General features: G+C 49.9%; 1 protein-coding gene across 1 annotated transcript in view; it reads right to left on the bottom strand.

Moving 5' to 3' along the window:
• The window catches only part of LOC149429005 (ubiquitin-associated and SH3 domain-containing protein A-like), an 82,267-nt gene extending 73,456 nt beyond the window's left edge, over positions 1 to 8,811 (bottom strand). Inside the window, exon 1 of the mRNA XM_089666838.1 lies at positions 8,685 to 8,811. Within this exon, the coding sequence (XP_089522964.1) occupies positions 8,685 to 8,809 (125 nt within the window). The 5' untranslated portion in view covers positions 8,810 to 8,811. The remainder of the gene's footprint in view (positions 1 to 8,684) is intronic.
• Between the last annotated feature and the right edge of the window lie 17,026 nt (positions 8,812 to 25,837).

Raw genomic sequence — 25,837 nt, 5'->3', positions numbered from 1 at the left:
CACCATCCCTATCTAGGACTGTACCACATCATCGCCCATCATCATCCATACCAACCACACAACTCCACCATCCCTATCTAGGACTGTACCACATAACCGTCCATCACCATCCATACCAACCACACCGCTCCACCATCCCTATCTAGGACTGTACCACATAACCGTCCATCACCATCCATACCAACAACACCGCTCCACCATCCCTATCTAGAACTGTACCACATCGCCGCCCATCATCATCCATACCAACCTCACCGCTTCACCATCCCTATCTAGGACTGTACCACATCACCCCATCATCATCCATCCCAACCACACCGCTCCACCATCCCTATCTAGGACTGTACCACATCACCGCCCATCATCATCCCTACCAACCTCACCGCTTCACCATCCCTATCTAGGACTGTACCACATCACCCCATCATCATCCATCCCAACCACACCGCTCCACCATCCCTATCTAGGACTGTACCACATCGCCGCCCATCATCATCCATACCAACCTCACTGCTCCACCATGCCTATCTAGGACTGTACCACATCACCGCCCATCATCATCCCTACCAACCTCACCGCTCCACCATGCCTATCTAGGACTGTACCACATCACCGTCCATCATCATCCATACCAACCACACCGCTCCACCATCCCTATCTAGGACTGTACCACATCACCGCCCATCATCATCTATACCAACCACACCGCTCCACCATCCCTATCTAGGACTGTACCACATCACCGCCCATCATCACCCATACCAACAACACCACTCCACCATCCCTATCTAGGACTGTACCACATCACCGTCCATCATCATCCATACCAACCTCACCGCTCCACCATCCCTATCTAGGACTGTACCACATCGCCGCCCATCATCATCCATACCAACCACACCGCTCCACCATCCCTATCTAGGACTGTACCACATCACCGTCCATCACCATCCATACCAATCCCACCGCTCCACCATCCCTATCTAGGACTGTACCACATCATCGCCCATCATCATCCATACCAACCACACAACTCCACCATCCCTATCTAGGACTGTACCACATAACCGTCCATCACCATCCATACCAACCACACCGCTCCACCATCCCTATCTAGGACTGTACCACATAACCGTCCATCACCATCCATACCAACCACACAACTCCACCATCCCTATATAGGACTGAACCACATAACCGTCCATCATCATCCATACCAACCTCACCGCTCCACCATCCCTATCTAGAACTGTACCACATCGCCGCCCATCATCATCCATACCAACCACACCGCTCCACCATCCCTATCTAGGACTGTACCACATCGCCGCCCATCATCATCCATACCAACCACACCGCTCCACCATCCCTATCTAGGACTGTACCACATCACCGTCCATCATCATCCATACCAACCACACCGCTCCACTATCCCTATCGAGGACTGTACCACATCACCGTCCATCATCATCCATCCCAACCACACCGCTGCACCATCCCTATCTAGGACTGTACCACATCACCCCATCATCATCCATACCAACCTCACCGCTCCACCATCCCTATCTAGGACTGTACCACATCACCCCATCATCATCCATACCAACAACACCGCTCCACCATCCCTATCTAGGACTGTACAACATCGCCGCCCATCATCATCATCCATACCAACCACACCGCTCCACCATCCCAATCTAGGACTGTACCACATCACCCCATCATCACCCATTCCATCCTCACTGCTCCACCATCCCTATCTAGGACTGTACCACATCACCCGATTATCATCCAATCCAACCTCACCGCTCCACCATCCCTATCTAGGACTGTACAACATCGCCGCCCATCATCATCATCCATACCAACCACACCGCTCCACCATCCCTATCTAGGACTGTACCACATCACCCCATCATCATCCATTCCAACCTCACCGCTCCACCATCCCTATCTAGGAGTGTACCACATCCCCGCCCATCATCATTCATACCAACAACACCACTCCACCATCCCTATCTAGGACTGTACCACATTACCCCATCATCATCCATACCAACCACACCGCTCCACCATCCCTATCTAGGACTGTACCACATCACCGCCCATCATCACCCATACCAACAACACCACTCCACCATCCCTATCTAGGACTGCACAACATCGCCGGCCATCATCATCCATACCAACCACACCGCTCCACCATCCCTATCTAGGACTGTACCACATCACCCCATCATCATCCATACCAACAACACCGCTCCACCATCCCTATCTAGGACTGTACCACATCACCCCATCATCATCCATACCAACCTCACCGCTCCACCATCCCTATCTAGGACTGTACCACATCACCCCATCATCATCCATACCAACCACACCGCTCCACCATCCCTATCTAGGACTGTACCACATCACCCCATCATCATCCATACCAACAACACCACTCCACCATCCCTATCTAGGACTGTACCACATCGCCGCCCATCATCATCCATCCCAACCTCACCGCTCCACCATCCCTATCTAGGACTGTACCACATCACCCCATCATCATCCATACCAACAACACCGCTCCACCATCCCTATCTAGGACTGTACCACATCACCCCATCATCATCCATCCCAACCTCACCGCTCCACCATCCCTATCTAGGACTGTACCACATCACCCCATCATCATCCATCCCAACCCCACCGCTCCACCATCCCTATCTAGGACTGTACCACATCACCGCCCATCATCATCCATACCAACCACACCGCTCCACCATCCCTATCTAGGACTGTACCACATCACCGTCCATCATCATCCATACCAACCACACCGCTCCACCATCCCTATCTAGGACTGTACCACATCACCCCATCATCATCCCTACCAACCTCACCGCTCCACCATCCCTATCTAGCACTGTACCACATCATCGCCCATCATCATCCATACCAACCACAACGCTCCACCATCCCTATCTAGGACTGTACCACATCACCGTCCATCATCATCCATCCCAACCACACCGCTCCACCATCCCTATCTAGGACTGTACCACATCACCGCCCATTATCATCCATACCAACAACACCACTCCACCATCCCAATCTAGGACTGTACCACATCACTGCCATCATCATCCATACCAACCACACCACTCCACCATCCCAATCTAGGACTGTACCACATCACTGCCATCATCATCCATACCAACAACACCGCTCCACCATCCCTATCTAGGACTGTACCACATCCCCGTCCATCATCATCCATACCAACAACACCACTCCACCATCCCTATCTAGGACTGTACCACATCACCCCATCATCATCCATCCCAACCTCACCGCTCCACCATCCCTATCTAGGACTGTACCACATCACCCCATCATCATCCATCCCAACCTCACCGCTCCACCATCCCTATCTAGGACTGTATCACATCGCCGCCCATCATCATCCATACCAACCATACTGCTCCACCATCCCTATCTAGGACTGTACCACATCACCGCCCATCATCATCCATACCAACCTCTCCGCTCCACCATCCCTATCTAGGACTGTACCACATCATCCATCCCAACCCCACCGCTCCACCATCCCTATCTAGGACTGTACCACATCACCGCTCATCATCATCCATCCCAACCTCACCGCTCCACCATCCCTATCTAGGACTGTACCACATCACCGCCCATCATCATCCATCCCAACCACACTGCTCCACCATCCCTATCTAGGACTGTACCACATCACCGCCCATCATCATCCATCACAACCTCACCGCTCCACCATCCCTATCTAGCACTGTACCACATCACCCCATCATCATCCATCCCAACCACACTGCTCCACCATCCCTATCTAGGACTGTACCACATCACCGCCCATCATCATCCATCACAACCTCACCGCTCCACCATCCCTATCTAGGACTGTACCACATCACCGCCCATCATCATCCATACCAACCACACCGCTCCACCATCCCTATCTAGGACTGTACCACATCACCGCCCATCATCATCCATACCAACAACACCGCTCCACCATCCCTATCTAGGAGTGTACCACATCACTCCATCACCATCCATACCAACAACACCGCTCCACCAACCCTATCTAGGACTGTACCACATCACCGCCCATCACCATCCATACCAACCACACCGCTCCACCATCCCTATCTAGGACTGTACCACATCACCGCCCATCACCATCCATACCAACCACACCGCTCCACCATCCCTATCTAGGACTGTACCACATCACCCCATCATCATCCATCCCAACCTCACCGCTCCACCATCCCTATCTAGGACTGTACCACATCACCGTCCATCATCATCCATACCAACAACACCGCTCCACCATCCCTATCTAGGACTGTACCACATCACCCCATCATCATCCATACCAACCACACCGCTCCACCATCCCTATCTAGGACTGTACCACATCAATGTCCATCACCATCCATACCAACAACACCGCTCCACCAACCCTATCTAGGACTGTACCACATCATCGCCCATCACCATCCATACCAACCACACCGCTCCACCATCCCTATCTAGGACTGTTCCACATCACCGCCCATCACCATCCATACCAACCACACCGCTCCACCATCCCTATCTAGGACTGTACCACATCGCCACCCATCATCATCCATACCAACCTCACCGCTCCACCATCCCTATCTAGGACTGTACCACATCGCCACCCATCATCATCCATACCAACCACACCGCTCCACCATCCCTATCTAGGACTGTACCACATCACCGCCCATCATCATCCATCCCAACCACACCGCTCCACCATCCCTATCTAGGACTGTACCACATCACCGCCCATCATCATCCATCCCAACCTCACCGCTCCACCATCCCTATCTAGGACTGTACCATATCACCGCCCATCATCATCCATCCCAACCACACCGCTCCACCATCCCTATCTAGGACTGTACCACAGCACCCCATCATCATCCATCCCAACCTCACCGCTCCACCATCCCTATCTAGGACTGTACCACATCACCGTCCATCATCATCCATACCAACAACACCGCTCCACCATCCCTATCTAGGACTGTACCACATCACCCCATCATCATCCATCCCAACCTCACCGCTCCACCATCCCTATCTAGGACTGTACCACATCACCGCCCATCATCATCCATCCCAACCACACCGCTCCACCATCCCTATCTAGGACTGTACCACATCACCGCCCATCATCATCCATACCAACCTCACCGCTCCACCATCCCTATCTAGGACTGTACCACATCACCGCCATCATCATCCATCCCAACCACACCGCTCCACCATCCCTATCTAGGACTGTACCACATCACCGCCCATCATCATCCATACCAACCACACCGCTCCACCATCCCTATCTAGGACTGTACCACATCACCGCCCATCATCATCCATACCAACCACACCGCTCCACCATCCCTATCTAGGACTGTACCACATCACCCCATCATCATCCCTACCAACCTCACCGCTCCACCATCCCTATCTAGCACTGTACCACATCACCGCCCATCATCATCCATACCAACCACACCGCTCCACCATCCCTATCTAGGACTGTACCACATCACCGTCCATCATCATCCATCCCAACCACACCGCTCCACCATCCCTATCTAGGACTGTACCACATCACCGCCCATTATCATCCATACCAACAACACCACTCCACCATCCCTATCTAGGACTGTACCACATCACCCCATCATCATCCATACCAACAACACCACTCCACCATCCCTATCTAGGACTGTACCACATCACTGCCATCATCATCCATACCAACAACACCACTCCACCATCCCTATCTAGGACTGTACCACATCACCGCCCATTATCATCCATACCAACAACACCACTCCACCATCCCTATCTAGGACTGTACCACATCACTGCCATCATCATCCATACCAACCACACCGCTCCACCATCCCTATCTAGGACTGTAAAAATTCACCGTCCATCATCATCCATACCAACAACACCGCTCCACCATCCCTATCTAGGACTGTACCACATCACTGCCATCATCATCCATACCAACCACACCGCTCCACCATCCCTATCTAGGACTGTACCACATCATCGCCCATCATCATCCATACCAACCACACCGCTCCACCATCCCTATCTAGGACTGTACCACATCACCGCCCATCATCATCCATACCAACCACACCGCTCCACTATCCCTATCTAGGACTGTACCACATCCCCGTCCATCATCATCCATACCAACAACACCACTCCACCATCCCTATCTAGGACTGTACCACATCACCCCATCATCATCCATCCCAACCTCACCGCTCCACCATCCCTATCTAGGACTGTACCACATCACCCCATCATCATCCATCCCAACCTCACCGCTCCACCATCCCTATCTAGGACTGTACCACATCGCCGCCCATCATCATCCATACCAACCATATTGCTCCACCATCCCTATCTAGGACTGTACCACATCACCGCCCATCATCATCCATACCAACCTCTCCGCTCCACCATCCCTATCTAGGACTGTACCACATCATCCATCCCAACCCCACCGCTCCACCATCCCTATCTAGGACTGTACCACATCACCGCCCATCATCATCCATCCCAACCTCACCGCTCCACCATCCCTATCTAGGACTGTACCACATCACCGCCCATCATCATCCATCCCAACCACACTGCTCCACCATCCCTATCTAGGACTGTACCACATCACCGCCCATCATCATCCATCACAACCTCACCGCTCCACCATCCCTATCTAGGACTGTACCACATCACCGCCCATCATCATCCATACCAACAACACCGCTCCACCATCCCTATCTAGGAGTGTACCACATCACTCCATCACCATCCATACCAACCACACCGCTCCACCAACCCTATCTAGGACTGTACCACATCACCGCCCATCACCATCCATACCAACCACACCGCTCCACCATCCCTATCTAGGACTGTACCACATCACCGCCCATCACCATCCATACCAACCACACCGCTCCACCATCCCTATCTAGGACTGTACCACATCACCCCATCATCATCCATACCAACCACACCGCTCCACCATCCCTATCTAGGACTGTACCACATCACCGCCCATCATCATCCATACCAACAACACCGCTCCACCATCCCTATCTAGGACTGTACCACATCAATGTCCATCACCATCCATACCAACAACACCGCTCCACCAACCCTATCTAGGACTGTACCACATCATCCATCCCAACCCCACCGCTCCACCATCCCTATCTAGGACTGTACCACATCACCGCCCATCACCATCCATACCAACCACACCGCTCCACCATCCCTATCTAGGACTGTACCACATCATCCATCCCAACCCCACCGCTCCACCATCCCTATCTAGGACTGTACCACATCACCGCCCATCACCATCCATACCAACCACACCGCTCCACCATCCCTATCTAGGACTGTACCACATCACCGCCCATCATCATCTATCCCAACCACACCGCTCCACCATCCCTATCTAGGACTGTACTACATCACCGTCCATCATCATCCATACCAACCACACCGCTCCACCATCCCTATCTAGGACTGTACCACATCACCGCCCATCACCATCCATACCAACCACACCGCTCCACCATCCCTATCTAGGACTGTACCACATCACCCCATCATCATCCATCCCAACCTCACCGCTCCACCATCCCTATCTAGGACTGTACCATATCACCGCCCATCATCATCCATCCCAACCACACCGCTCCACCATCCCTATCTAGGACTGTACCACAGCACCCCATCATCATCCATCCCAACCTCACCGCTCCACCATCCCTATCTAGGACTGTACCACATCACCGTCCATCATCATCCATACCAACAACACCGCTCCACCATCCCTATCTAGGACTGTACCACATCACCCCATCATCATCCATCCCAACCTCACCGCTCCACCATCCCTATCTAGGACTGTACCACATCACCGCCCATCATCATCCATCCCAACCACACCGCTCCACCATCCCTATCTAGGACTGTACCACATCACCGCCCATCATCATCCATACCAACCTCACCGCTCCACCATCCCTATCTAGGACTGTACCACATCATCGCCCATCATCATCCATCCCAACCACACCGCTCCACCATCCCTATCTAGGACTGTACCACATCACCGCCCATCATCATCCATACCAACCACACCGCTCCACCATCCCTATCTAGGAGTGTACCACATCAATGTCCATCACCATCCATACCAACAACACCGCTCCACCATCCCTATCTAGGACTGTACCACATCACCGCCATCATCATCCATCCCAACCTCACCGCTCCACCATCCCTATCTAGGACTGTACCACATCACCGCCATCATCATCCATCCCAACCACACCGCTCCACCATCCCTATCTACATCACTTTCCATGCCTAGAGCTCCTCCTCATCACCATATCTCTATCTAGTACTGGAACTCTATTATACCGGAATTAGGACTTTTCCTTCGATGATTTACTCTTCATCACCTTAGTTCCCGGACACAATACCATTCACATACAGGGAGAGTAACAGAGCGGAGCCCCGGGATCAGACGACAAGTCACATTTTGGGAGGTTTGTACTCACGCTTGGTGCACCGGGAAGCCTCGATGGAGAAGACCATCCAGGAGTGAGGACTGTGCCTTATTTTTACCTCTTATTTTCGCATAGAGAGGAGCAGCAAGAGCCATCTTACAGGCAGCCTCTGACATCCTGTGCCACAGAGGAGGTGGGGGAGGTGTGAAGGCAAACTTCTATCACTTGTGTGGCTGATATCATCTACACCTTACAGTGAAGGAAGTTCGTATTTGTTCCCCGGCTGATGCTGAATGTTCGCCCCTCACACAGAAACGATCGGTCTAACAATGGAATGTTCGCCCCTCACACAGAAATGATCGGTCTAACAATGGAATGTTCGCCCCTCACACAGAAATGATCGGTCTAACAATGGAATGTTCGCCCCTCACACAGAAATGATCGGTCTGACAATGGAATGTTCGCCCCTCACAAAGAAATGATCGGTCTGACAATGGAATGTTCGCCCCTCACACAGAAACGATTGGTGTAACAATGGAATGTTCGCCCCTCACACAGAAACGATCGGTCTAACAATTGAATGATCGCCCCTCACACAGAAACGATCGGTCTAACAATGGAATGTTCGCCCCTCACACAGAAACGATCGGTCTAACAATGGAATGTTCGCCCCTCACACAGAAACGATCGGTCTAACAATGGAATGTTCGCCCCTCACACAGAAACGATCGGTCTAACAATGGAATGTTCGCCCCTCACACAGAAACGATCGGTCTAACAATGGAATGTTCGCCCCTCACACAGAAATGATCGGTCTAACAATGGAATGTTCGGTGTAACACTGAGAGACAGAATACAACAACAAATTCAGCAGAAATGCGTCTAACAAATGATGACGGATCTGCATGTTCATGAGGGAAAGAAGGATTTGATCCCCTATCATTCAGCAGTATTTCTGGCTCCCAGGTGTCTCTCATACAGGTAACAAGCTGAGATTAGAAGCAGTCTCTTAAAGGGAGTGCTGCTGATCTCATTGTGTTCCCTGTATAACAGACACCTGTCCACAGGAGCCATCAAACCATCAGAGTCCAAACTCTCCACCATGGCAAAGACCAAAGAGCTGTCCAAGGATGTCAGGGACAAGATGGTAGACCTACACAAGGCTGGACTGGGCTACCAAACTATGGCCAAGCAGCTTGGTGAGAAGGTGACAACAGTTGGTGCAATCATTCACAAATGGAAGAAACACAAAACAAGTGTCAGTCTCCCTAGGTCTGGTGCACCATGCAAGATCTCACCTCGTGGAGTGTCAATGATCATGAGAACAGTGAGGAATCATCCCAGAACTACACGTGAGGATCTTGTCAATGATCTCCAGGCAGCTGGGACCACAGTCACCAAGAAAACAATTGGTAACACACTACGCCGACAAGGACTGAAATCCTGCAGTGCCCGCACGGTCCCTCTGCTCAAGAAAGCACATGTCCAGGCCCGTCTGAAGTCTGCCACTGAACATCTGAATGATGCCGAGGAGGACTGGTGGGAAGTGTTGTGGTCAGAGGAGACCAATATCCAGCTCTTTGTCATCAACTCAACTCACCGTGTTTGGAGGAGGAGGAGGAATGCTGCCTATGACCCCAAGAAAACCATCCCAACTGTGAAACATGGTGGTGGAAACATTCTGCTTGGGGGGGGGTTCTGCTAAGGGGACAGGAAAACTGCACCGCATCAAAGGGACGATGGACGGGACAATGTACCCTCATCATTCCCATCATTCTCTTGGGGGAGAACCTTCTTCCCTCAGCCAGGGCATTGAAAATGGGTGGTGGATGGGTGTTCCAGCATGACAATGACCCAAAACACACAGCCAAGGCAACAAAGGAGCGGCTCAAGAAGAAGCACATTAAGGTCCTGGAGTGGCCTAGCCAGTCTCCACACCTTCATCCGATGGAAAATCTGTGGAGGAGCTGAAAGTTCGAGTTGCCAAACGTCAGCCACCAAACCTTAATGACTTGGAGAGGATCTGCCAAGAGGAGTGGGCCAAAATCCTTCCTGAGATGTGTGCGAACCTGGGGGCCAACTCCAGGAAACATCTGACCTCTGATTGCCAACAAGGGATTGGCCACCAAGTACTAAGTCATGTTTTGTGAAGGGAATCAAATCCTTCTTTCCCTCATGAACATGCAGATCCGTCATCATTTGTTAGACGCATTTCTGCTGAATTTGTTGTTGTATTCTGTCTCTCAGTGTTACACCGAACATTCCATTGTTAGACCGATCATTTCTGTGTGAGGGGCGAACATTCCATTGTTAGACCGATTGTTTCTGTGTGAGGGGCGAACATTCCATTGTTAGACCGATCGTTTGTGTGAGGGGCGAACATTCCATTGTTAGACCGATCATTTCTGTGTGAGGGGCGAACATTCCATTGTTAGATCGATCGTTTCTGTGTGAGGGGCGAACATTCCATTGTTAGACCGATCGTTTCTGTGTGAGGGGCCAACATTCCATTGTTATACCGATCGTTTCTGTGTGAGGGGGAACATTCCATTGTTAGACCGATCATTTCTGTGTGAGGGGCGAACATTCCATTGTTAGACCGATTGTTTCTGTGTGAGGGGCGAACATTCCATTGTTAGACCGATCGTTTCTGTGTGAGGGGCGAACATTCCATTGTTAGACCGATCATTTCTGTGTGAGGGGCGAACATTCCATTTAGAGCGATTGTTTCTGTGTGAGGGGCGAACATTCCATTGTTAGACCGATCATTTCTGTGTGAGGGGCGAACATTCCATTGTTAGACCGATTGTTTCTGTGTGAGGGGCGAACATTCCATTGTTAGACCGATCGTTTCTGTGTGAGGGGCGAACATTCCATTGTTAGACCGATCATTTCTGTGTGAGGGGCGAACATTCCATTTAGAGCGATTGTTTCTGTGTGAGGGGCGAACATTCCATTGTTAGACCGATCATTTCTGTGTGAGGGGCGAACATTCCATTGTTAGACCGATCATTTCTGTGTGAGGGGCGAACAATCCATTGTTTGACCGATCATTTCTGTGTGAGGGGCGAACATTCCATTGTTAGACCGATCATTTCTGTGTGGGGGCGAACATTCCATTGTTAGACCGATCGTTTCTGTGTGAGAGGCGAACATTCAACATCAGAGGGGAGCAAATACACATTTCCTGCACTGTATAAATCCGTATATACTACTTATTCCACTGCTTACATCACTCCTCTATGACCAATACGGGGCTTTGCACCCGTGGACATTTCCAGCACCTGAAATCAAGATTTATTCCATTGGAATTCATAGCATTGGATTTGCCCAACACAATAAACACTTTGAAGGGGCAGAAAACATTGTACAAATGGCAACCACCCCAACCTAGAACTGGCCTTTGCAGCAAGGAGCACTGGAAGTGCATGGGGTTAGGAACGTGCGTATTTTGGCGATGTTGCGGAGGTGGAGTCTGCATGTTGCGGAGGTGGAGTCTGCATGTTGCGGAGGTGGAGTCTGCATGTTGCGGAGGCGGAGTCTGCATGTTGCGGAGGTGGAGTCGGCATGTTGCGGAGGTGGAGTCGGCATGTTGTGGAGGTGGAGTCTGCATGTTGCGTAGGCGGAGTCTGCATGTTGCGGAGGTGGAGTCTGCATGTTGCGGAGGTGGAGTCGGCATGTTGCGGAGGTGGAGTCGGCATGTTGTGGAGGTGGAGTCTGCATGTTGCGTAGGCGGAGTCTGCATGTTGCGGAGGTGGAGTCTGCATGTTGCGGAGGTGGAGTCTGCATGTTGCGGAGGTGGAGTCTGCATGAGTTTGTTAGTGATTGGACTTGGGGCTGGAAGGATAGGTTGGAGTCCAGAATGACACCAAGTACTCTAACCTGCGGGGTGGGGCTGATGGTGGCATTGGTGGTCGTGATGGAGAAGTCAATGGGGGGTGGGGTCCAGGCTGGGGGGAAGACAAGGAGCTCGGTTTTGGAGAGGTTCAGTTTAAGGAAGTGGAGTGACATCCAGTCTGATATGTCGCTCAGTAGGTGTGTGATTTGGGCGGAGACCGAGGGGGTGAGGTGGGGGGTTGAGAGATAGATTTGTGTGTCGTCGGCATAGAGGTGGTAGTTGAAGCCGTGAGAGTGTATGAGTTGGCCAAGGGAGGAGGTAGAGATGGAGAAGGGGCCCGAGGACGGAGCCTTGAGGGACCCCAACAGAGAGGGGGAGGTGGTAGCATTAAAGGTAACGCTGAAAGAGTGTTGTGACAGGTAGGATGAGAGCCAGGAGAGAGCAGAGTCTCTGATGCCGAGGGAGTGTAGTTTAGTGAGGAGGAGGGGGTGGTGGACTGTGTGGAAGGCCGCAGAGAGGTCAAGGAGTAGGAGCACTGAATAGTGGCCATTAGCTTTGGCGGTTAGAAGGTCGTTGGAGAGTTTGAGTAAGGCAGTTTCGCTGGAGTGTAGGGCGGTTTCGGTGGAGTGTAGGGTGGTTTTGGTGGAGTGTAGGGCGGTTTCGGTGGAGTGTAGGGCGGTTTCGGTGGAGTGTAGGGGACGGAAGCCGGACTGTAGGGGATCGAGGAGGTTGTTGTCGTTGAGGTGAGAGCATAGGCAGGTGTAGACGAGGCGCTCGAGGAGTTTAGATGTAAATGGGAGCAGGGAGATGGGTCTGAGGTTGTTCGGGTCATTGGGGTCCAGGGAGGGATTTTTAAGTATGGGGGTGATGTGTGCATGTTTCAGGGGGGGGGGGAAGTGCCGGAGGAGAGGGAGAGATTAAAGATGTGGGTGAGGGAGCGTAGGATGGAGGGGGAGGGAGGTCGTAGGAGTTGTGAGGGGAAAGGGTCGAGGGGGCAGGTGGTGAGGCGGGCATCAGAGAGGATCTTGGTGACATCCTCGATGATAGTAAGGTCAAAGGTGCGGAGTGTTGGGGGGGCTTCAGTATGAGGAATGTAGGGTGGGGTGGGGTGGAGGTCAGAGCAGTGGTGAGGTCGGAGGAGAGGGGGGATGAGGGGGTAGCTGAGGGAGGGGGAACGGGGTTGGAGGGAGTTTCATCAGCGACGAAGTCCCTGCGGGTTATGTCGAGGGGGAGGGGGGATGAGGGGGTAGCTGTGTGAGAGGGGACGGGTTGAGAGGGCGTGTGAGTTGCGGCAATGTCCTTGCGAATTGTGTCAATCTTGTTTTTGAAGTGATTGGCAATCTCAAGGGCAGTGAGTGAGGTGCTGGGTGGAGGTGAGGGGGGGGGGGGGGGGAGAGCGGTGAGTGAGGTGCTGGGTGGAGGTGAGGGGGGGGGGGGAGAGCGGTGAGTGAGGTGCTGGGTGGAGGTGGGGGTGGAGAGAGTAGAGAGTTGAAGGTGGAGAAGAGTCGGTGAGGATTGGAGGAGAGGGCCTTGATGAGGGTCAGGAAGTAGGCTTGTTTGGCAGTATGGAGGGAGGAGGTGTAGGTGTGGAAGGCAGATTTGTAGCGGGTGAAGGCTTGTTGGGATTTGGTTTTGCGCCATAGTCGCTCCAGGGCACGACTGTGTCGTTTGAGGGTTTTGGTGTGATCAGTCTGCCAGGGCTGGAGCAGTCGGGGTCTGATGTTGCGTGTGGTTAAAGGCGTTAGTGAGTCAAGGGCTGATGACAGCGCATTGTTGTAGGCGGTCATAGCCAAGTCGGGGCAGGACAGGGGGAGGATGCTGTCATGGAGTTGATCAGCTGCAGAGTGGAGGGGGGCAGGGTTAAGGTTGCGGAGGTTACGGCTGGTAGTAGTGTGACATTTGGAGGGGTAGGTGTTGGAGGATGAGGAGATAGAGAAGGTAATCAGGTTGTGGTCAGAGAGAGGGAAGGGGGTGTTAGTGAGGTTGTGGGGAGCGCAGAGGAGGGAGAAGACAAGGTCCAGGATGTTTCCGTTAATAACAAACATGTCATACTTACTTGCTCTGTGTAATGATTTTGCACAGAGCAGCCCTGACCCGCCTCTTCTCAGGTCCCCACCAGCGCTCCTGGCTCCTCCCTCTTGACCAGTGCCCCCAATAGCAAGCCGTTTGCTATGGGGGAACTGGTGCGTGCTTGCTCCTGAGTCCTGCTCTCTGCATCCATAAGGCACATAGAGCCAAGGCTTTGCCCCATCCCCCACTCTCTCCTCACTGGCTGTGATTGACATCAGTGGGAGTCAATGACTCTCACTTTTTGTTTTTGTTTTTTTATGATTCTGAAATTAATGACTAGAGGGCGGCAGTGGAAGCAGAACGACCAACATAGACGTAATACAAAGTCAAGTCGTCCTTTTAGACAAATAATCCTTCACGTATCACTAGAGTTCTTCACCCTGAGGTCATCACAGAGGACAAGGGGGCGCTCTTTACGTCTGGAGGAAAAGAAATGTCATCTCCAAACACGGAAAGGTTTCTTCACAGTAAGAGCTGAGAATGTGGAATAGACTCCCCCCAGAGTTGGGTGTGGCCAGCTCAGTGGGTTGCTGTAGGAAAGTCCTGGATCCCTTCTTGGATACACAGAATATAACTGGATAGAACATTTATAGGGAACGTTGATCCCGGGAATATCCGATTGCCTCTCGGGGGGTCAGGGAGCAATTGTTTTCCCTGCAGGAGGAGATTGGATCTTGTTTTGCTGGGTTTTTTTGCCTTCCTCTGGATCAGCTGTGGGTGGAGGATTAGAACTTTTTTTTTTTTAATGGTTGAACTGGATGGACTTTTGTCTTTTTTCGGCCAGACTAACTATGTAACTTTGTGTCGTGGATCCAACCCACATGCCACGCCCACAGCGACTAGCTATCCGAGGCATGCACGTCCAGCCATGACTTGGGGTAAGAGGGAATGAGGGGGACTTACTTTGAATATATGGAACCAGCAAACACAAATGCTCCTGCGGTTGGGGATGGACTGGGTGCTACAACCACATTAGGAATGTCCTGGAACATGCACACCTTGCTGCCCTCAGTAGACGGGGGAACCCAAATATACCGAATGAGGAAAGAACACACAGAGGGCGCACAGGACGAGGGCATTACCAGAAAAAATGTTTAATAAGAAATTAATTAGGTGTTGTACTCACAAAGGTCAATAAAGTCAAGACACGTCATAAAAGAACAGCTGGGTCAGCACCGCGCTGAGTAACAGTCCGCAATAGGGAGTGTAGACATCCAATAGGATGACGCATTTTGAGGACTTGCCTCTTCCTCAGAGCCAACTGACCAAATGTCTACTCCCTCTTTTATATGCTCACTACTAGTTGAACCAAAGGTCACATGGGCCGTCCTGGACACTCCCCTATGCTGGGGGAGGGGTCACAGGGACAATTATATATTTTTATAGATCTTTTGTGTTTACTTATACTATGTCAATTGTCCCTGTGACCCCTCCCCCTGCATAGGGGAGTGTCCAGGACGGCCCATGTGACCTTTGGTTCAACTAGCAGTGAGCATATAAAAGAGGGAGTAAACATTTGGTCAGTTGGCTCTGAGGAAGAGGCGAGTCCTCGAAACGCGTCAGCCTATTGGATGTCTACACTCCCCATTATGGACTGTTACTCAGCGCGGTGCTGACCCAGCTGTTCTTTTATGATGTGCCTTGACTTTATTCTCGTTTGTGAGTACAACACCTACTTCATTTCTTATTAAACATTTTTTATAGCAATGCACTCGGCCTGTGCGCCCTCTGTGTGTTCTTTCCTCATTCAGTACTTTGAATATATATAAGACCGTCCGTGATACACTTTCACAGCCCGCACTACCTCTGGCCACCACTAGAGGGAGACTCCACTCCAATCCAGCTGGCTGACCACACACTGGCACATACAAATCTTATATACAATCTGGTGCACTCTAAGGGTTGGGGAGCAGCCTAGCAATCACACACCCTTCTAGGATTCCTCCAGCTATCCTACAGCTAGAACCCCGATGTTAATCACCCTTCCACTGTCCACACCCCTCCCCCCACACACCACCCACACCAGACACACCCCTCCCCCACACCAGACACACCACAAACGGTAGCCTGCCACCACCCAACAGTTTGTCCGCAAACTGGTCTGCTGGGACACCCCACACACACAGATCTCCGTCTGGCAGACCTGCTACTTTACAATCTGCCAACACACAGTGCAGTTTCATACAGATAGGCAATGAACTTGACCGAACACATAGACACTACAATCCAACAATCTCTCCGGAGATATGAGCCCGAGCTTAGTACCCAGAAGTCACTTATTAATTTTATGATTTAATATCCCGAAAGTGGGCGGAGCATAAAATATGTACAAAGTATAAAAAGTTACAGAAAATACAAGAAGATTTTAATTCATAATGTGTTGCGCTCCCAGTGAGAGTATCAAAGATATTAATTCTATTTACCCTTTTATAAACAAATATATACTCAGGTAATGTGCAAAAAATGCAAAAATAAAAATATATATAGTGATAAAAAATTATTATATATATTATCCACTAATGAAAAAATGGAAAATGTGAAAATAATACCCTCGAAAACAATATGTGATAAAAATGTGTGCTAAAACAGGAATATAAATAAATCAATGTGCAACATGATTATTCAAAAGAAAAAATATTAAATAATTAATATATATATATATACTGCTAATTGATTTGTGATAATAATGTCCTTTAGTTTCTGTGACTTAGTGCTTGATTAAATCTTGATTTGGTGACTTATTGTGAATCCGTGACTTTCTTTAAATCCTTAATCAGTGAAGATGTATGCTCACCTCCTTATTAGCCTGCAATTAGGCTATTCACACTTGTGGTTCACCTCCTATGGAACCTGTTTAGATGGAATTCCTCCTTTACAGATTGTAAAAACGTGGATATCCGTTATCCTTAATTAGCCCTTGTGCGTTTTTCCATATGTGGGAACAAATTGCCAGACATAGTGTTTTATCCTTATAAAAAGGTTTCCGCTTTATTGCTTTCCAATAGGTACACTCACATAGATAGTGTGCGGTATAGGATGAATTGCTCAGCTCAAGTAATCCGCCAACCGTCCAGCCATGCACCCGCCGTCTGTCAAACACTCCGGCTCTCTCCGAGTGACAACGCAGCCCCACCCCAGGGGGGTTTGACAGACGGCGGGTGCATGGCTGGACGGTTGGCGGATTACTTGAGCTGAGCAATTCATCCTATACCGCACACTATCTATGTGAGTGTACCTATTGGAAAGCAATAAAGCGGAAACCTTTTTATAAGGATAAAACACTATGTCTGGCAATTTGTTCCCACATATGGAAAAACGCACAAGGGCTAATTAAGGATAACGGATATCCACGTTTTTACAATCTGTAAAGGAGGAATTCCATCTAAACAGGTTCCATAGGAGGTGAACCACAAGTGTGAATAGCCTAATTGCAGGCTAATAAGGAGGTGAGCGTACATCTTCACTGATTAAGGATTTAAAGAAAGTCACGGATTCACAATAAGTCACCAAATCAAGATTTAATCAAGCACTAAGTCACAGAAACTAAAGGACATTATTATCACAAATCAATTAGCAGTATATATATATATATTAATTATTTAATATTTTTTCTTTTGAATAATCATGTTGCACATTGATTTATTTATATTCCTGTTTTAGCACACATTTTTATCACATATTGTTTTCGAGGGTATTATTTTCACATTTTCCATTTTTTCATTAGTGGATAATATATATAATAATTTTTTATCACTATATATATTTTTATTTTTGCATTTTTTGCACATTACCTGAGTATATATTTGTTTATAAAAGGGTAAATAGAATTAATATCTTTGATACTCTCACTGGGAGCGCAACACATTATGAATTAATAACTTTATGGACACAGTGGTAGTAGTGTGTTGAGTGTTTGCGATCCTATTAACATTTGGGACAGTGAGTGTCCTTTTTTTGCTTTGAGGGGTTAATATTGGGTTAATAGTAGGTGGATATATTGGCTCGCAAGTCACACAAATATCAGAAAATACAAGAAGACACACAAATGACTTCACTATAAAATAAAAGGGAATAAAAACAAAAATAAAACTTTTACCAAGCGTTATCCTGAGACTGGAGCAAGTCTGTGAAGGATTTCCAGCAAGAAGAATCGCGATCGGGAACACGCATGCGCGAAAGAGATCCCGCAGAAGAATTGCCGGTTGTGCGCAGGAATGCACGATCGCGCACATGCACGCACACGGCAAAGATTGGCGCCAGACAGGCTATTTAAGGAGTGCCTCTGCTCAGGTTCAGTGCTGACTGGTCTTCAGCTCCCCCATGTCCTGCTTGTTCCTGTGTGATTCCTTTGTTGCTGACCCGGCTTGTTTCTCACCTGACTCTGATTGCTCTCCTGATTCTGGTTCCTGACTTCAGCTTCTCCTTCTGATTCTGTACCGCGCTGCCCGACTGTTGATGGCCCCGGCTATTCCATGACACTGCTCCTGTCTCTTGTCCTCACTGCCTGCCTTGCTCTGGTGCACACCTGGCAATCTACCAAACCTGCTTTGCCTGCTACTCCTGTGCCAAAATCAGAGGATCATCAGCCTTCCAAGGTATTCATCTGCAAGAGCTGCAAACAACAACTACTGGCACTCTTGTTCCCCTGGGCCCTAGACTCCCTCTGTTTCAACCTCAGCGGGGTCAGGGCTAGTGACACAAGTGAGGCCGACCTCGTCAATTCAGTCTCCCATCAGGTACGTGACAAAGTCAGAGAAAGTCCGCGATTCGCCAGTCACATGGAACCGGCTCCATACGAATCACACCGTCCATATCTCAGGGTCCTCAATTTATTGAAATATGGATGTAGGCTGGACATTAGCCCTTGGCCAATCAACCCTGGGGGGTGTTCCTGTACCAGCTCACAGGACATTCTGTGTTCTGAAGTGCCCAAAGTCGATTGGACCAGGAACGGTTTGAATCACCAAGTCAGGGATAGAATTTCCGACACCAGCGCATCAGTCTGATCGCGACAGTACCAATCGCTGTTAAGCTGACGCAATCAGGCGCCATATAACCATTTTCTGTGTTTCCCTGGGATTCTACAGAGGCTACAAATACAGTTTTACATGCAGATGTAACCCACAGAGTGCCCCATCAGAAGGAAGTATTTTCATCTCTCTGCAACTAATATTTTAGCTTTCATGAGAGATGAAATATTTTCTTTTGATCTGTGGATATAAGTCATAGCTGGCAGACACATCGGAGCCACTCCTGGTCTCCTGCTGCTTCCCGAAGCTGAAATGGCTGGAGCTCCTCTTTTAAATTTCAAGAAGGTAGCAAAGTCTGACTACATAGGTCACAATGTTTTATTGGCATCTAGGTGCCACCTCCAGCCTAGAAGCTGCTCTATCCTTTCAGATGCTAATTGGTGAACATATGTCTCTGACTGAACACTTAACTTATCTTTAATAACATGGAACTAAGCTAGATCTACAATGACATATTTCTACTGACATTTATGTTACAGTATGGTCTTAGACATCCTTGTGGGAGGGCAGGACCTGCGCCTAATTAATGTTTATGGGGCGCACACAAAGTAGGGCAGGAAAAGTAATGCCCGTAGCGAAAAAAGGAAAGGAAAATTAGCGCAGGGCAGGCATGACTAGGCCTAGAGTGGGAAGGAGAATAAGAAAGGGTTAATGATGTGCCAGGGGGGTGTGGAAAAGTATAGCTGGGGGTGCTGGTTGGTGGAGAGAGAGCGTGGGTGGGCTCTGCCGCACCTTAGGGTGGGGTGTCCCGGGGGGGGGAGGCATCATTTCGGAGCTGGACGTTGGTGAGTGAGATTCCCTCCCGCCCTCCCATGTTATAGGGAGTATTGTGTTCCTCTCGGGGGAAAGGGGGTTATTTCAGTCTTGGGCGGTTGTTGGTCTTGGAGGCGGTTCTTATCTTGGAGGTACAGATAATGGTGTGGGACCCATCGGTGATATGGTGTGCCCGGGGACATTCCAGTTAACCAAGGTTTAACTGGAAGGTGGTGGTGCTGCACTGCGGACGGTATGGTTGTCTCCGAGCTGGTTGGTTGCGGCTGGAGGCCTTTGTGTAATATGGTTGTCCGCAGGTGCATTTCAGATCATTTTTGTGGGGTGCCTTCGAAGACCAACAACAACAACAACTCTGTATGTTTCTGTTATAAGGAATGGTTGGTGTTAAAAATGTTTGTTAATAAAAGGCCATTTACTCCAAAATTGGTGTCATGGTTTTTATTTAAGTATAGTAAGGGGGGGATTTGGATGACCTATCTCTGGTGCTATAGTCATGCCTTTTTACAAGGATCAAGACATTTCTTTTTACATCCCAGCAAGTGGTCTTTGGAGGTGACTATTACTGTGACTAGGCCCAAGGACAGGAAGGACTTCAAAGACAAGCTGGGATATGATAACGTTTTTTTGAATAGTATTGTTAGGGATGCTGGTCTTGTGGATGTGCACATTAAGCACTTCCCAGACGACACGGGGTTCACCTTTCATCGAGGCAATAGCCAGAGTAGGATAGATAGGTTTTTTTTAAAGGAGACCTCTGCTTTCTCTCCCCCAGTGTTGCAGGCAGTAGAGTTATCTGATCACTGTATGCTATCTGTGGTCTTAAATGCTTTAGACTCCCCTCAGAGGGGCAAGGGCATCTGGAAATTGAATTCGACTCTCCTCGAGGAAGAACACATTAGAGAATCCTTTGAGGAATTCTTTCAGGCACAGGTGACCATCCTGGACTTTTGTAGCAGCAAGGCTGAGTGGTGGGAGCTGACCAAAAAGAGGATCGCTGGATTCTTCAGGGGCCTAGCCAATAGAAAGCAGTTTGATAGACACATGACCTACCAAAGGTTGCAGAGGAAGCTGGATATTCTTGTCTCGAGAGGAGGAGATCCTGGGGCAATCTCTGAGGTGAAACTCCTCCTCAGGAAGTGTCAATATGACTGGCATGCCTCTTTGGTTCTGGAGAGGGACTATGGGAAGTAGCACTCGCTGGACCCTTACCAGAACTGAAAACTAGGTGTTGCAGTTAAGACGGTCGTTGGCCTTAAGGATGGTACAGGTTCCTTGACAAAGTCCAGGTCAGGGATCCTGGAAGACGTGAGGCCCTTTTATGTTGAACTTCTTGGAAGGAAAGAGCTTGATTGAAGCAAGATGGAAGGCTTTTTGGACTCTACTCCAGGTCTAAATGGTGGAGATGTTCCATTGATGAATTTGACAGAGGAGATCACAGTTGAGGTGATGAGGGCAATTGAGAAGCTAGCCATCAAAAAGTCACCTGGACCCGATGGCTTGACGGCTGAGTTTTACAAATCTTTCAAGTCTATTCTAGCCCCACATTTAGTAGAGATTTTTAACAGCTGCCTTGCTGAGGGGACTCTTCCCCCTTCCATGAGGCACTCTGCTGTGATTCTTCTGTTAAAAGGTAAGGATCCTTGGATGATTGAGAATTGGCGCCCCATCAGCCTTCTCAATGTTGATAGAAAGGTGCTGGCGAAGATACTTTTCTGGCACTTATCATCAGTAGTAGAGTCTTTGCTTTCTCGCCATCAGCACGGTCCAGGATAGGAGCACCTTCACAGCGGTGTTAGCTGTCCAGGAGGCCCTGGAGCAGTGCAGGCTGGGGAAAGTATTTGCTGGCATTGGATCAGGCAAAGGCTTTGGATTGTGTCAACCATGAGAACTTGTGGCTGCTCCTTAGTAAGTACGGTCTGCCAGGTGGCTTTGTCGATTTGGTTGAAAGTCTTGTATAAGGGGGCAGAAAGCTTCCCTCTTGTTAATGGTTGGGCAGTCCTTTGAGGTTGGCTCTGGGGAGCGCCAGGGTTGTCCTCTGAGTCCCCTGCTCTATGTGTTTGCAATAGACCCTTTCATCAGGAGGCTAGAGAGCAGCATGTTGTGTGGGGTACCAGTGGGGCTCCCGGGTGAGCCACCTTTGAGGGTTGTTGCCTATGAGGATGATGTATCAGTGATTGTCACTGGATGAAAGATCAGGATAAGAGTAACGGTTTCTGGATGGGAAAGGAAGGTGAGGTGTTTGATCTCCCGGACGCCTTTCCAACGCCCCAGGAAAAAGTTAAGATACTAGGCATTGAATTCGGACCTGGTGATTATGGCCTTAAAAATTGGGAAGGCAGGCTGGACATTGCGATTACTAAGGTGATCAGCTGGAAGAGATGGAAACTATCTCTGAGGGAAAGGGTTGGTTTGATGAAGACTTACCTGATTCCAATCTTCTTGTATGTCAGCTTTGTCTGCATCTTGCCAGTGTCTCTCTATGCTAGGGTCTCTAGTATGTTCTTCCAGATGCTGTGTGGGAACAGACTGAACCTCATCAAGAGGAATATCACCTATCTGTCCAGGAGAGAGGGAGGCTTAGGTATGGCCAACCCAGTTCTTTTCCTTTCACTGCTTTTTCTCAAGTTTAACACTGGGAACATGCTTGCAGTGGAACCTCCTGGATGGGCAGGCATGATTAGACCTTGGTTTAGGCCTTTTCTACGACTTTGGGAAGAAGGTGGCCAAGTGAAGAATCTCAGAGGTCATCGTGGTCAGCTTCCAGCCTACGTCTCTCTGTGCCTGAAGTTGCTGCGGCAGTGGCGATTGTCGGCTGAAGATTTCAGATCCGCTCCGAGGAAAGTCCTTATGAGCCGGGTCTTGAGTGAAGTCTTTTATGACCCGCTGGCCTTAAGGGATTGCCCAGGTGAAATTATTACATAAGAGTGAAGGCTGACTCATTTGGATAGAGTCCCCCTTAAATTTAGGCATCTGGCCTGGCTGTGCTTCCATAGGAGGTTCTATGTTCGGGGCAATATGAAGTATGGCAGTGAGATGGATTGTGGTTGTCCTCGGGAGGAGTGTGCAGGTGAGGAAGAGACTATGGACCATTTTCTGCTTCGTGGCCCTTTTAACATAGAGGTATACAAAGAGGTGGGGAGGGCCCTCAGTGTCCCTTTCCTCTCTAGGCTGGGTTATGCTGAGCGGGTGTACGGAGCGGGTGTACATAACGGGTGTACATAACGGGCGTTCAGAGCATTCAACACTGGTGGGGCTTTTTGTTTGGATACACTTTTTTAGTTAGCCTAGTAGCCCATTATGTCACCCAGAATGCACGGTGTCAGGTCACCACTCGGTGTAAAATCCTTCCTGTTCAGGTGGTGGTGGTGACATTTTGCATGGGGTGTGGAAGATTCAGGTGCTTGAGAGAGACAAGTGGGGTCAGGGGGCTTGGTTGAAGGCATGGAGGGGTTTCAAGCCTCACTGACTACCAGGAGTCTCTTTCCAGGGGGTGGCTATCTCTCTCTTATCTGAGTTTTTTTTCCCTTGATGCAAAATTTTTGAAAAATGGCTGCGTACATAGGTGATGGGCGTACATAGGCGATGGGAGGAGTGCCCCATCATCGGTGTCAGGGGGAGGAATAGTGCCCCATCATCGGTGTCAGTGGGAGGAATAGTGCCCCATCATTGACGTCAGTGGGAGGAATAGCGCCCCATCATTGGTGTCAGTGGGAGGAATAGTGTCCCATCATTGGTGTCAGTGGGAGGAATAGTGCCCCATCATTGGTGTCAGTGGGAGGAATAGTGGCCCATCATCGGTGTCAGTGGGAGGAATAGTGCCCCATCATCGGTGTCAGTGGGAGGAATAGTGCCCCATCATCGGTGTCAGTGGGAGGAATAGTGCCCCATCATCGGTGTCAGTGGGAGGAATAGCGTCCCATCATCGACGTCAGTGGGAGGAATAGCGCCCCATCATTGGTGTCAGTGGGAGGAATAGCGCCCCATCATTGGTGTCAGTGGGAGGAATAGCGCCCCATCATTGGTGTCAGTGGGAGGAATAGCGCCCCATCATTGGTGTCAGTGGGAGGAATAGCGCCCCATCATTGGTGTCAGTGGGAGGAATAGCGCCCCATCATTGGTGTCAGTGGGAGGAATAGCGCCCCATCATTGGTGTCAGTGGGAGGAATAGCGCCCCATCATTGGTGTCAGTGGGAGGAATAGCGCCCCATCATTGGTGTCAGTGGGAGGAATAGTGCCCCATCATTGGTGTCAGTGGGAGGAATAGTGCCCCATCATTGGTGTCAGTGGGAGGAATAGTGCCCCATCATTGGTGTCAGTGGGAGGAATAGTGCCCCATCATTGACGTCAGTGGGAGGAATAGTGCCCCATCATTGACGTCAGTGGGAGGAATAGTGCCCCATCATTGACGTCAGTGGGAGGAATAGTGCCCCATCATTGACGTCAGTGGGAGGAATAGTGCCCCATCATTGACGTCAGTGGGAGGAATAGTGCCCCATCATTGACGTCAGTGGGAGGAATAGTGCCCCATCATTGACGTCAGTGGGAGGAATAGTGCCCCATCATTGGTGTCAGTGGGAGGAATAGTGCCCCATCATTGGTGTCAGTGGGAGGAATAGTGCCCCATCATTGGTGTCAGTGGGAGGAATAGTGCCCCATCATTGGTGTCAGTGGGAGGAATAGTGCCCCATCATTGGTGTCAGTGGGAGGAATAGTGCCCCATCATTGGTGTCAGTGGGAGGAATAGTGCCCCATCATTGGTGTCAGTGGGAGGAATAGTACCCCATCATTGGTGTCAGTGGGAGGAATAGTGCCCCATCATTGGCATCAGTGGAAGGAATAGCGGCTCATCATTGGCGTCAGTGGAAGGAATAGCGGCTCATCATTGGTGTCAGTGGAAGGAATAACGGCCCATCATTGGTATCAGTGGGAGGAATAGTACCCATCATTGGTGTCAGTGGAAGGAATAGTGCCCCATCATTGGTGTCAGTGGGAGGAATAGTGCCCCATCATTGGTGTCAGTGGGAGGAATAGTGCCCCATCATTGGTGTCAGTGGGAGGAATAGTGCCCCATCATTGGCATCAGTGGAAGGAATAGCGGCTCATCATTGGCGTCAGTGGAAGGAATAGTGCCCCATCATTGGTAACAGTGGAAGGAATATCGGCCCATCATTGGTGTCAGTGGAATAGTGCCCCATCATTGGCGTCAGTGGAAGGAACAGCGGCCCATCATTGGTGTCAGTGGGAGGAATAGTCTTCTCCCCCAATCCGTCTCTTCATATTCCCAACCTCCGATCTCTTCTACATTGATTATATTGAAATCTCATCCTGCACGGTTCTGGTCCATTCCTCACGTCTCCAGAATACCGGCCATACCTGGAGAGTTGAATGTCACCCGCCTAGGGAACCTTCTATGGTGTCATCTGATCCCCGACTCCACATACTCCCCATGGAAGGCCTGCCACCCACCCCCCATTAATAAATTGACCAGACAG

The sequence above is a fragment of the Staurois parvus genome, unplaced genomic scaffold (assembly GCF_062004578.1).
Source record: "Staurois parvus isolate SC_StPar_1 unplaced genomic scaffold, SC_StPar_1.0 ptg002865l, whole genome shotgun sequence".
Taxonomy (NCBI): Eukaryota; Metazoa; Chordata; class Amphibia; order Anura; family Ranidae; genus Staurois; species Staurois parvus.
Note: the sequence above shows the minus strand (reverse complement) of the source record. Positions and strands in the feature narration are given on the sequence as shown.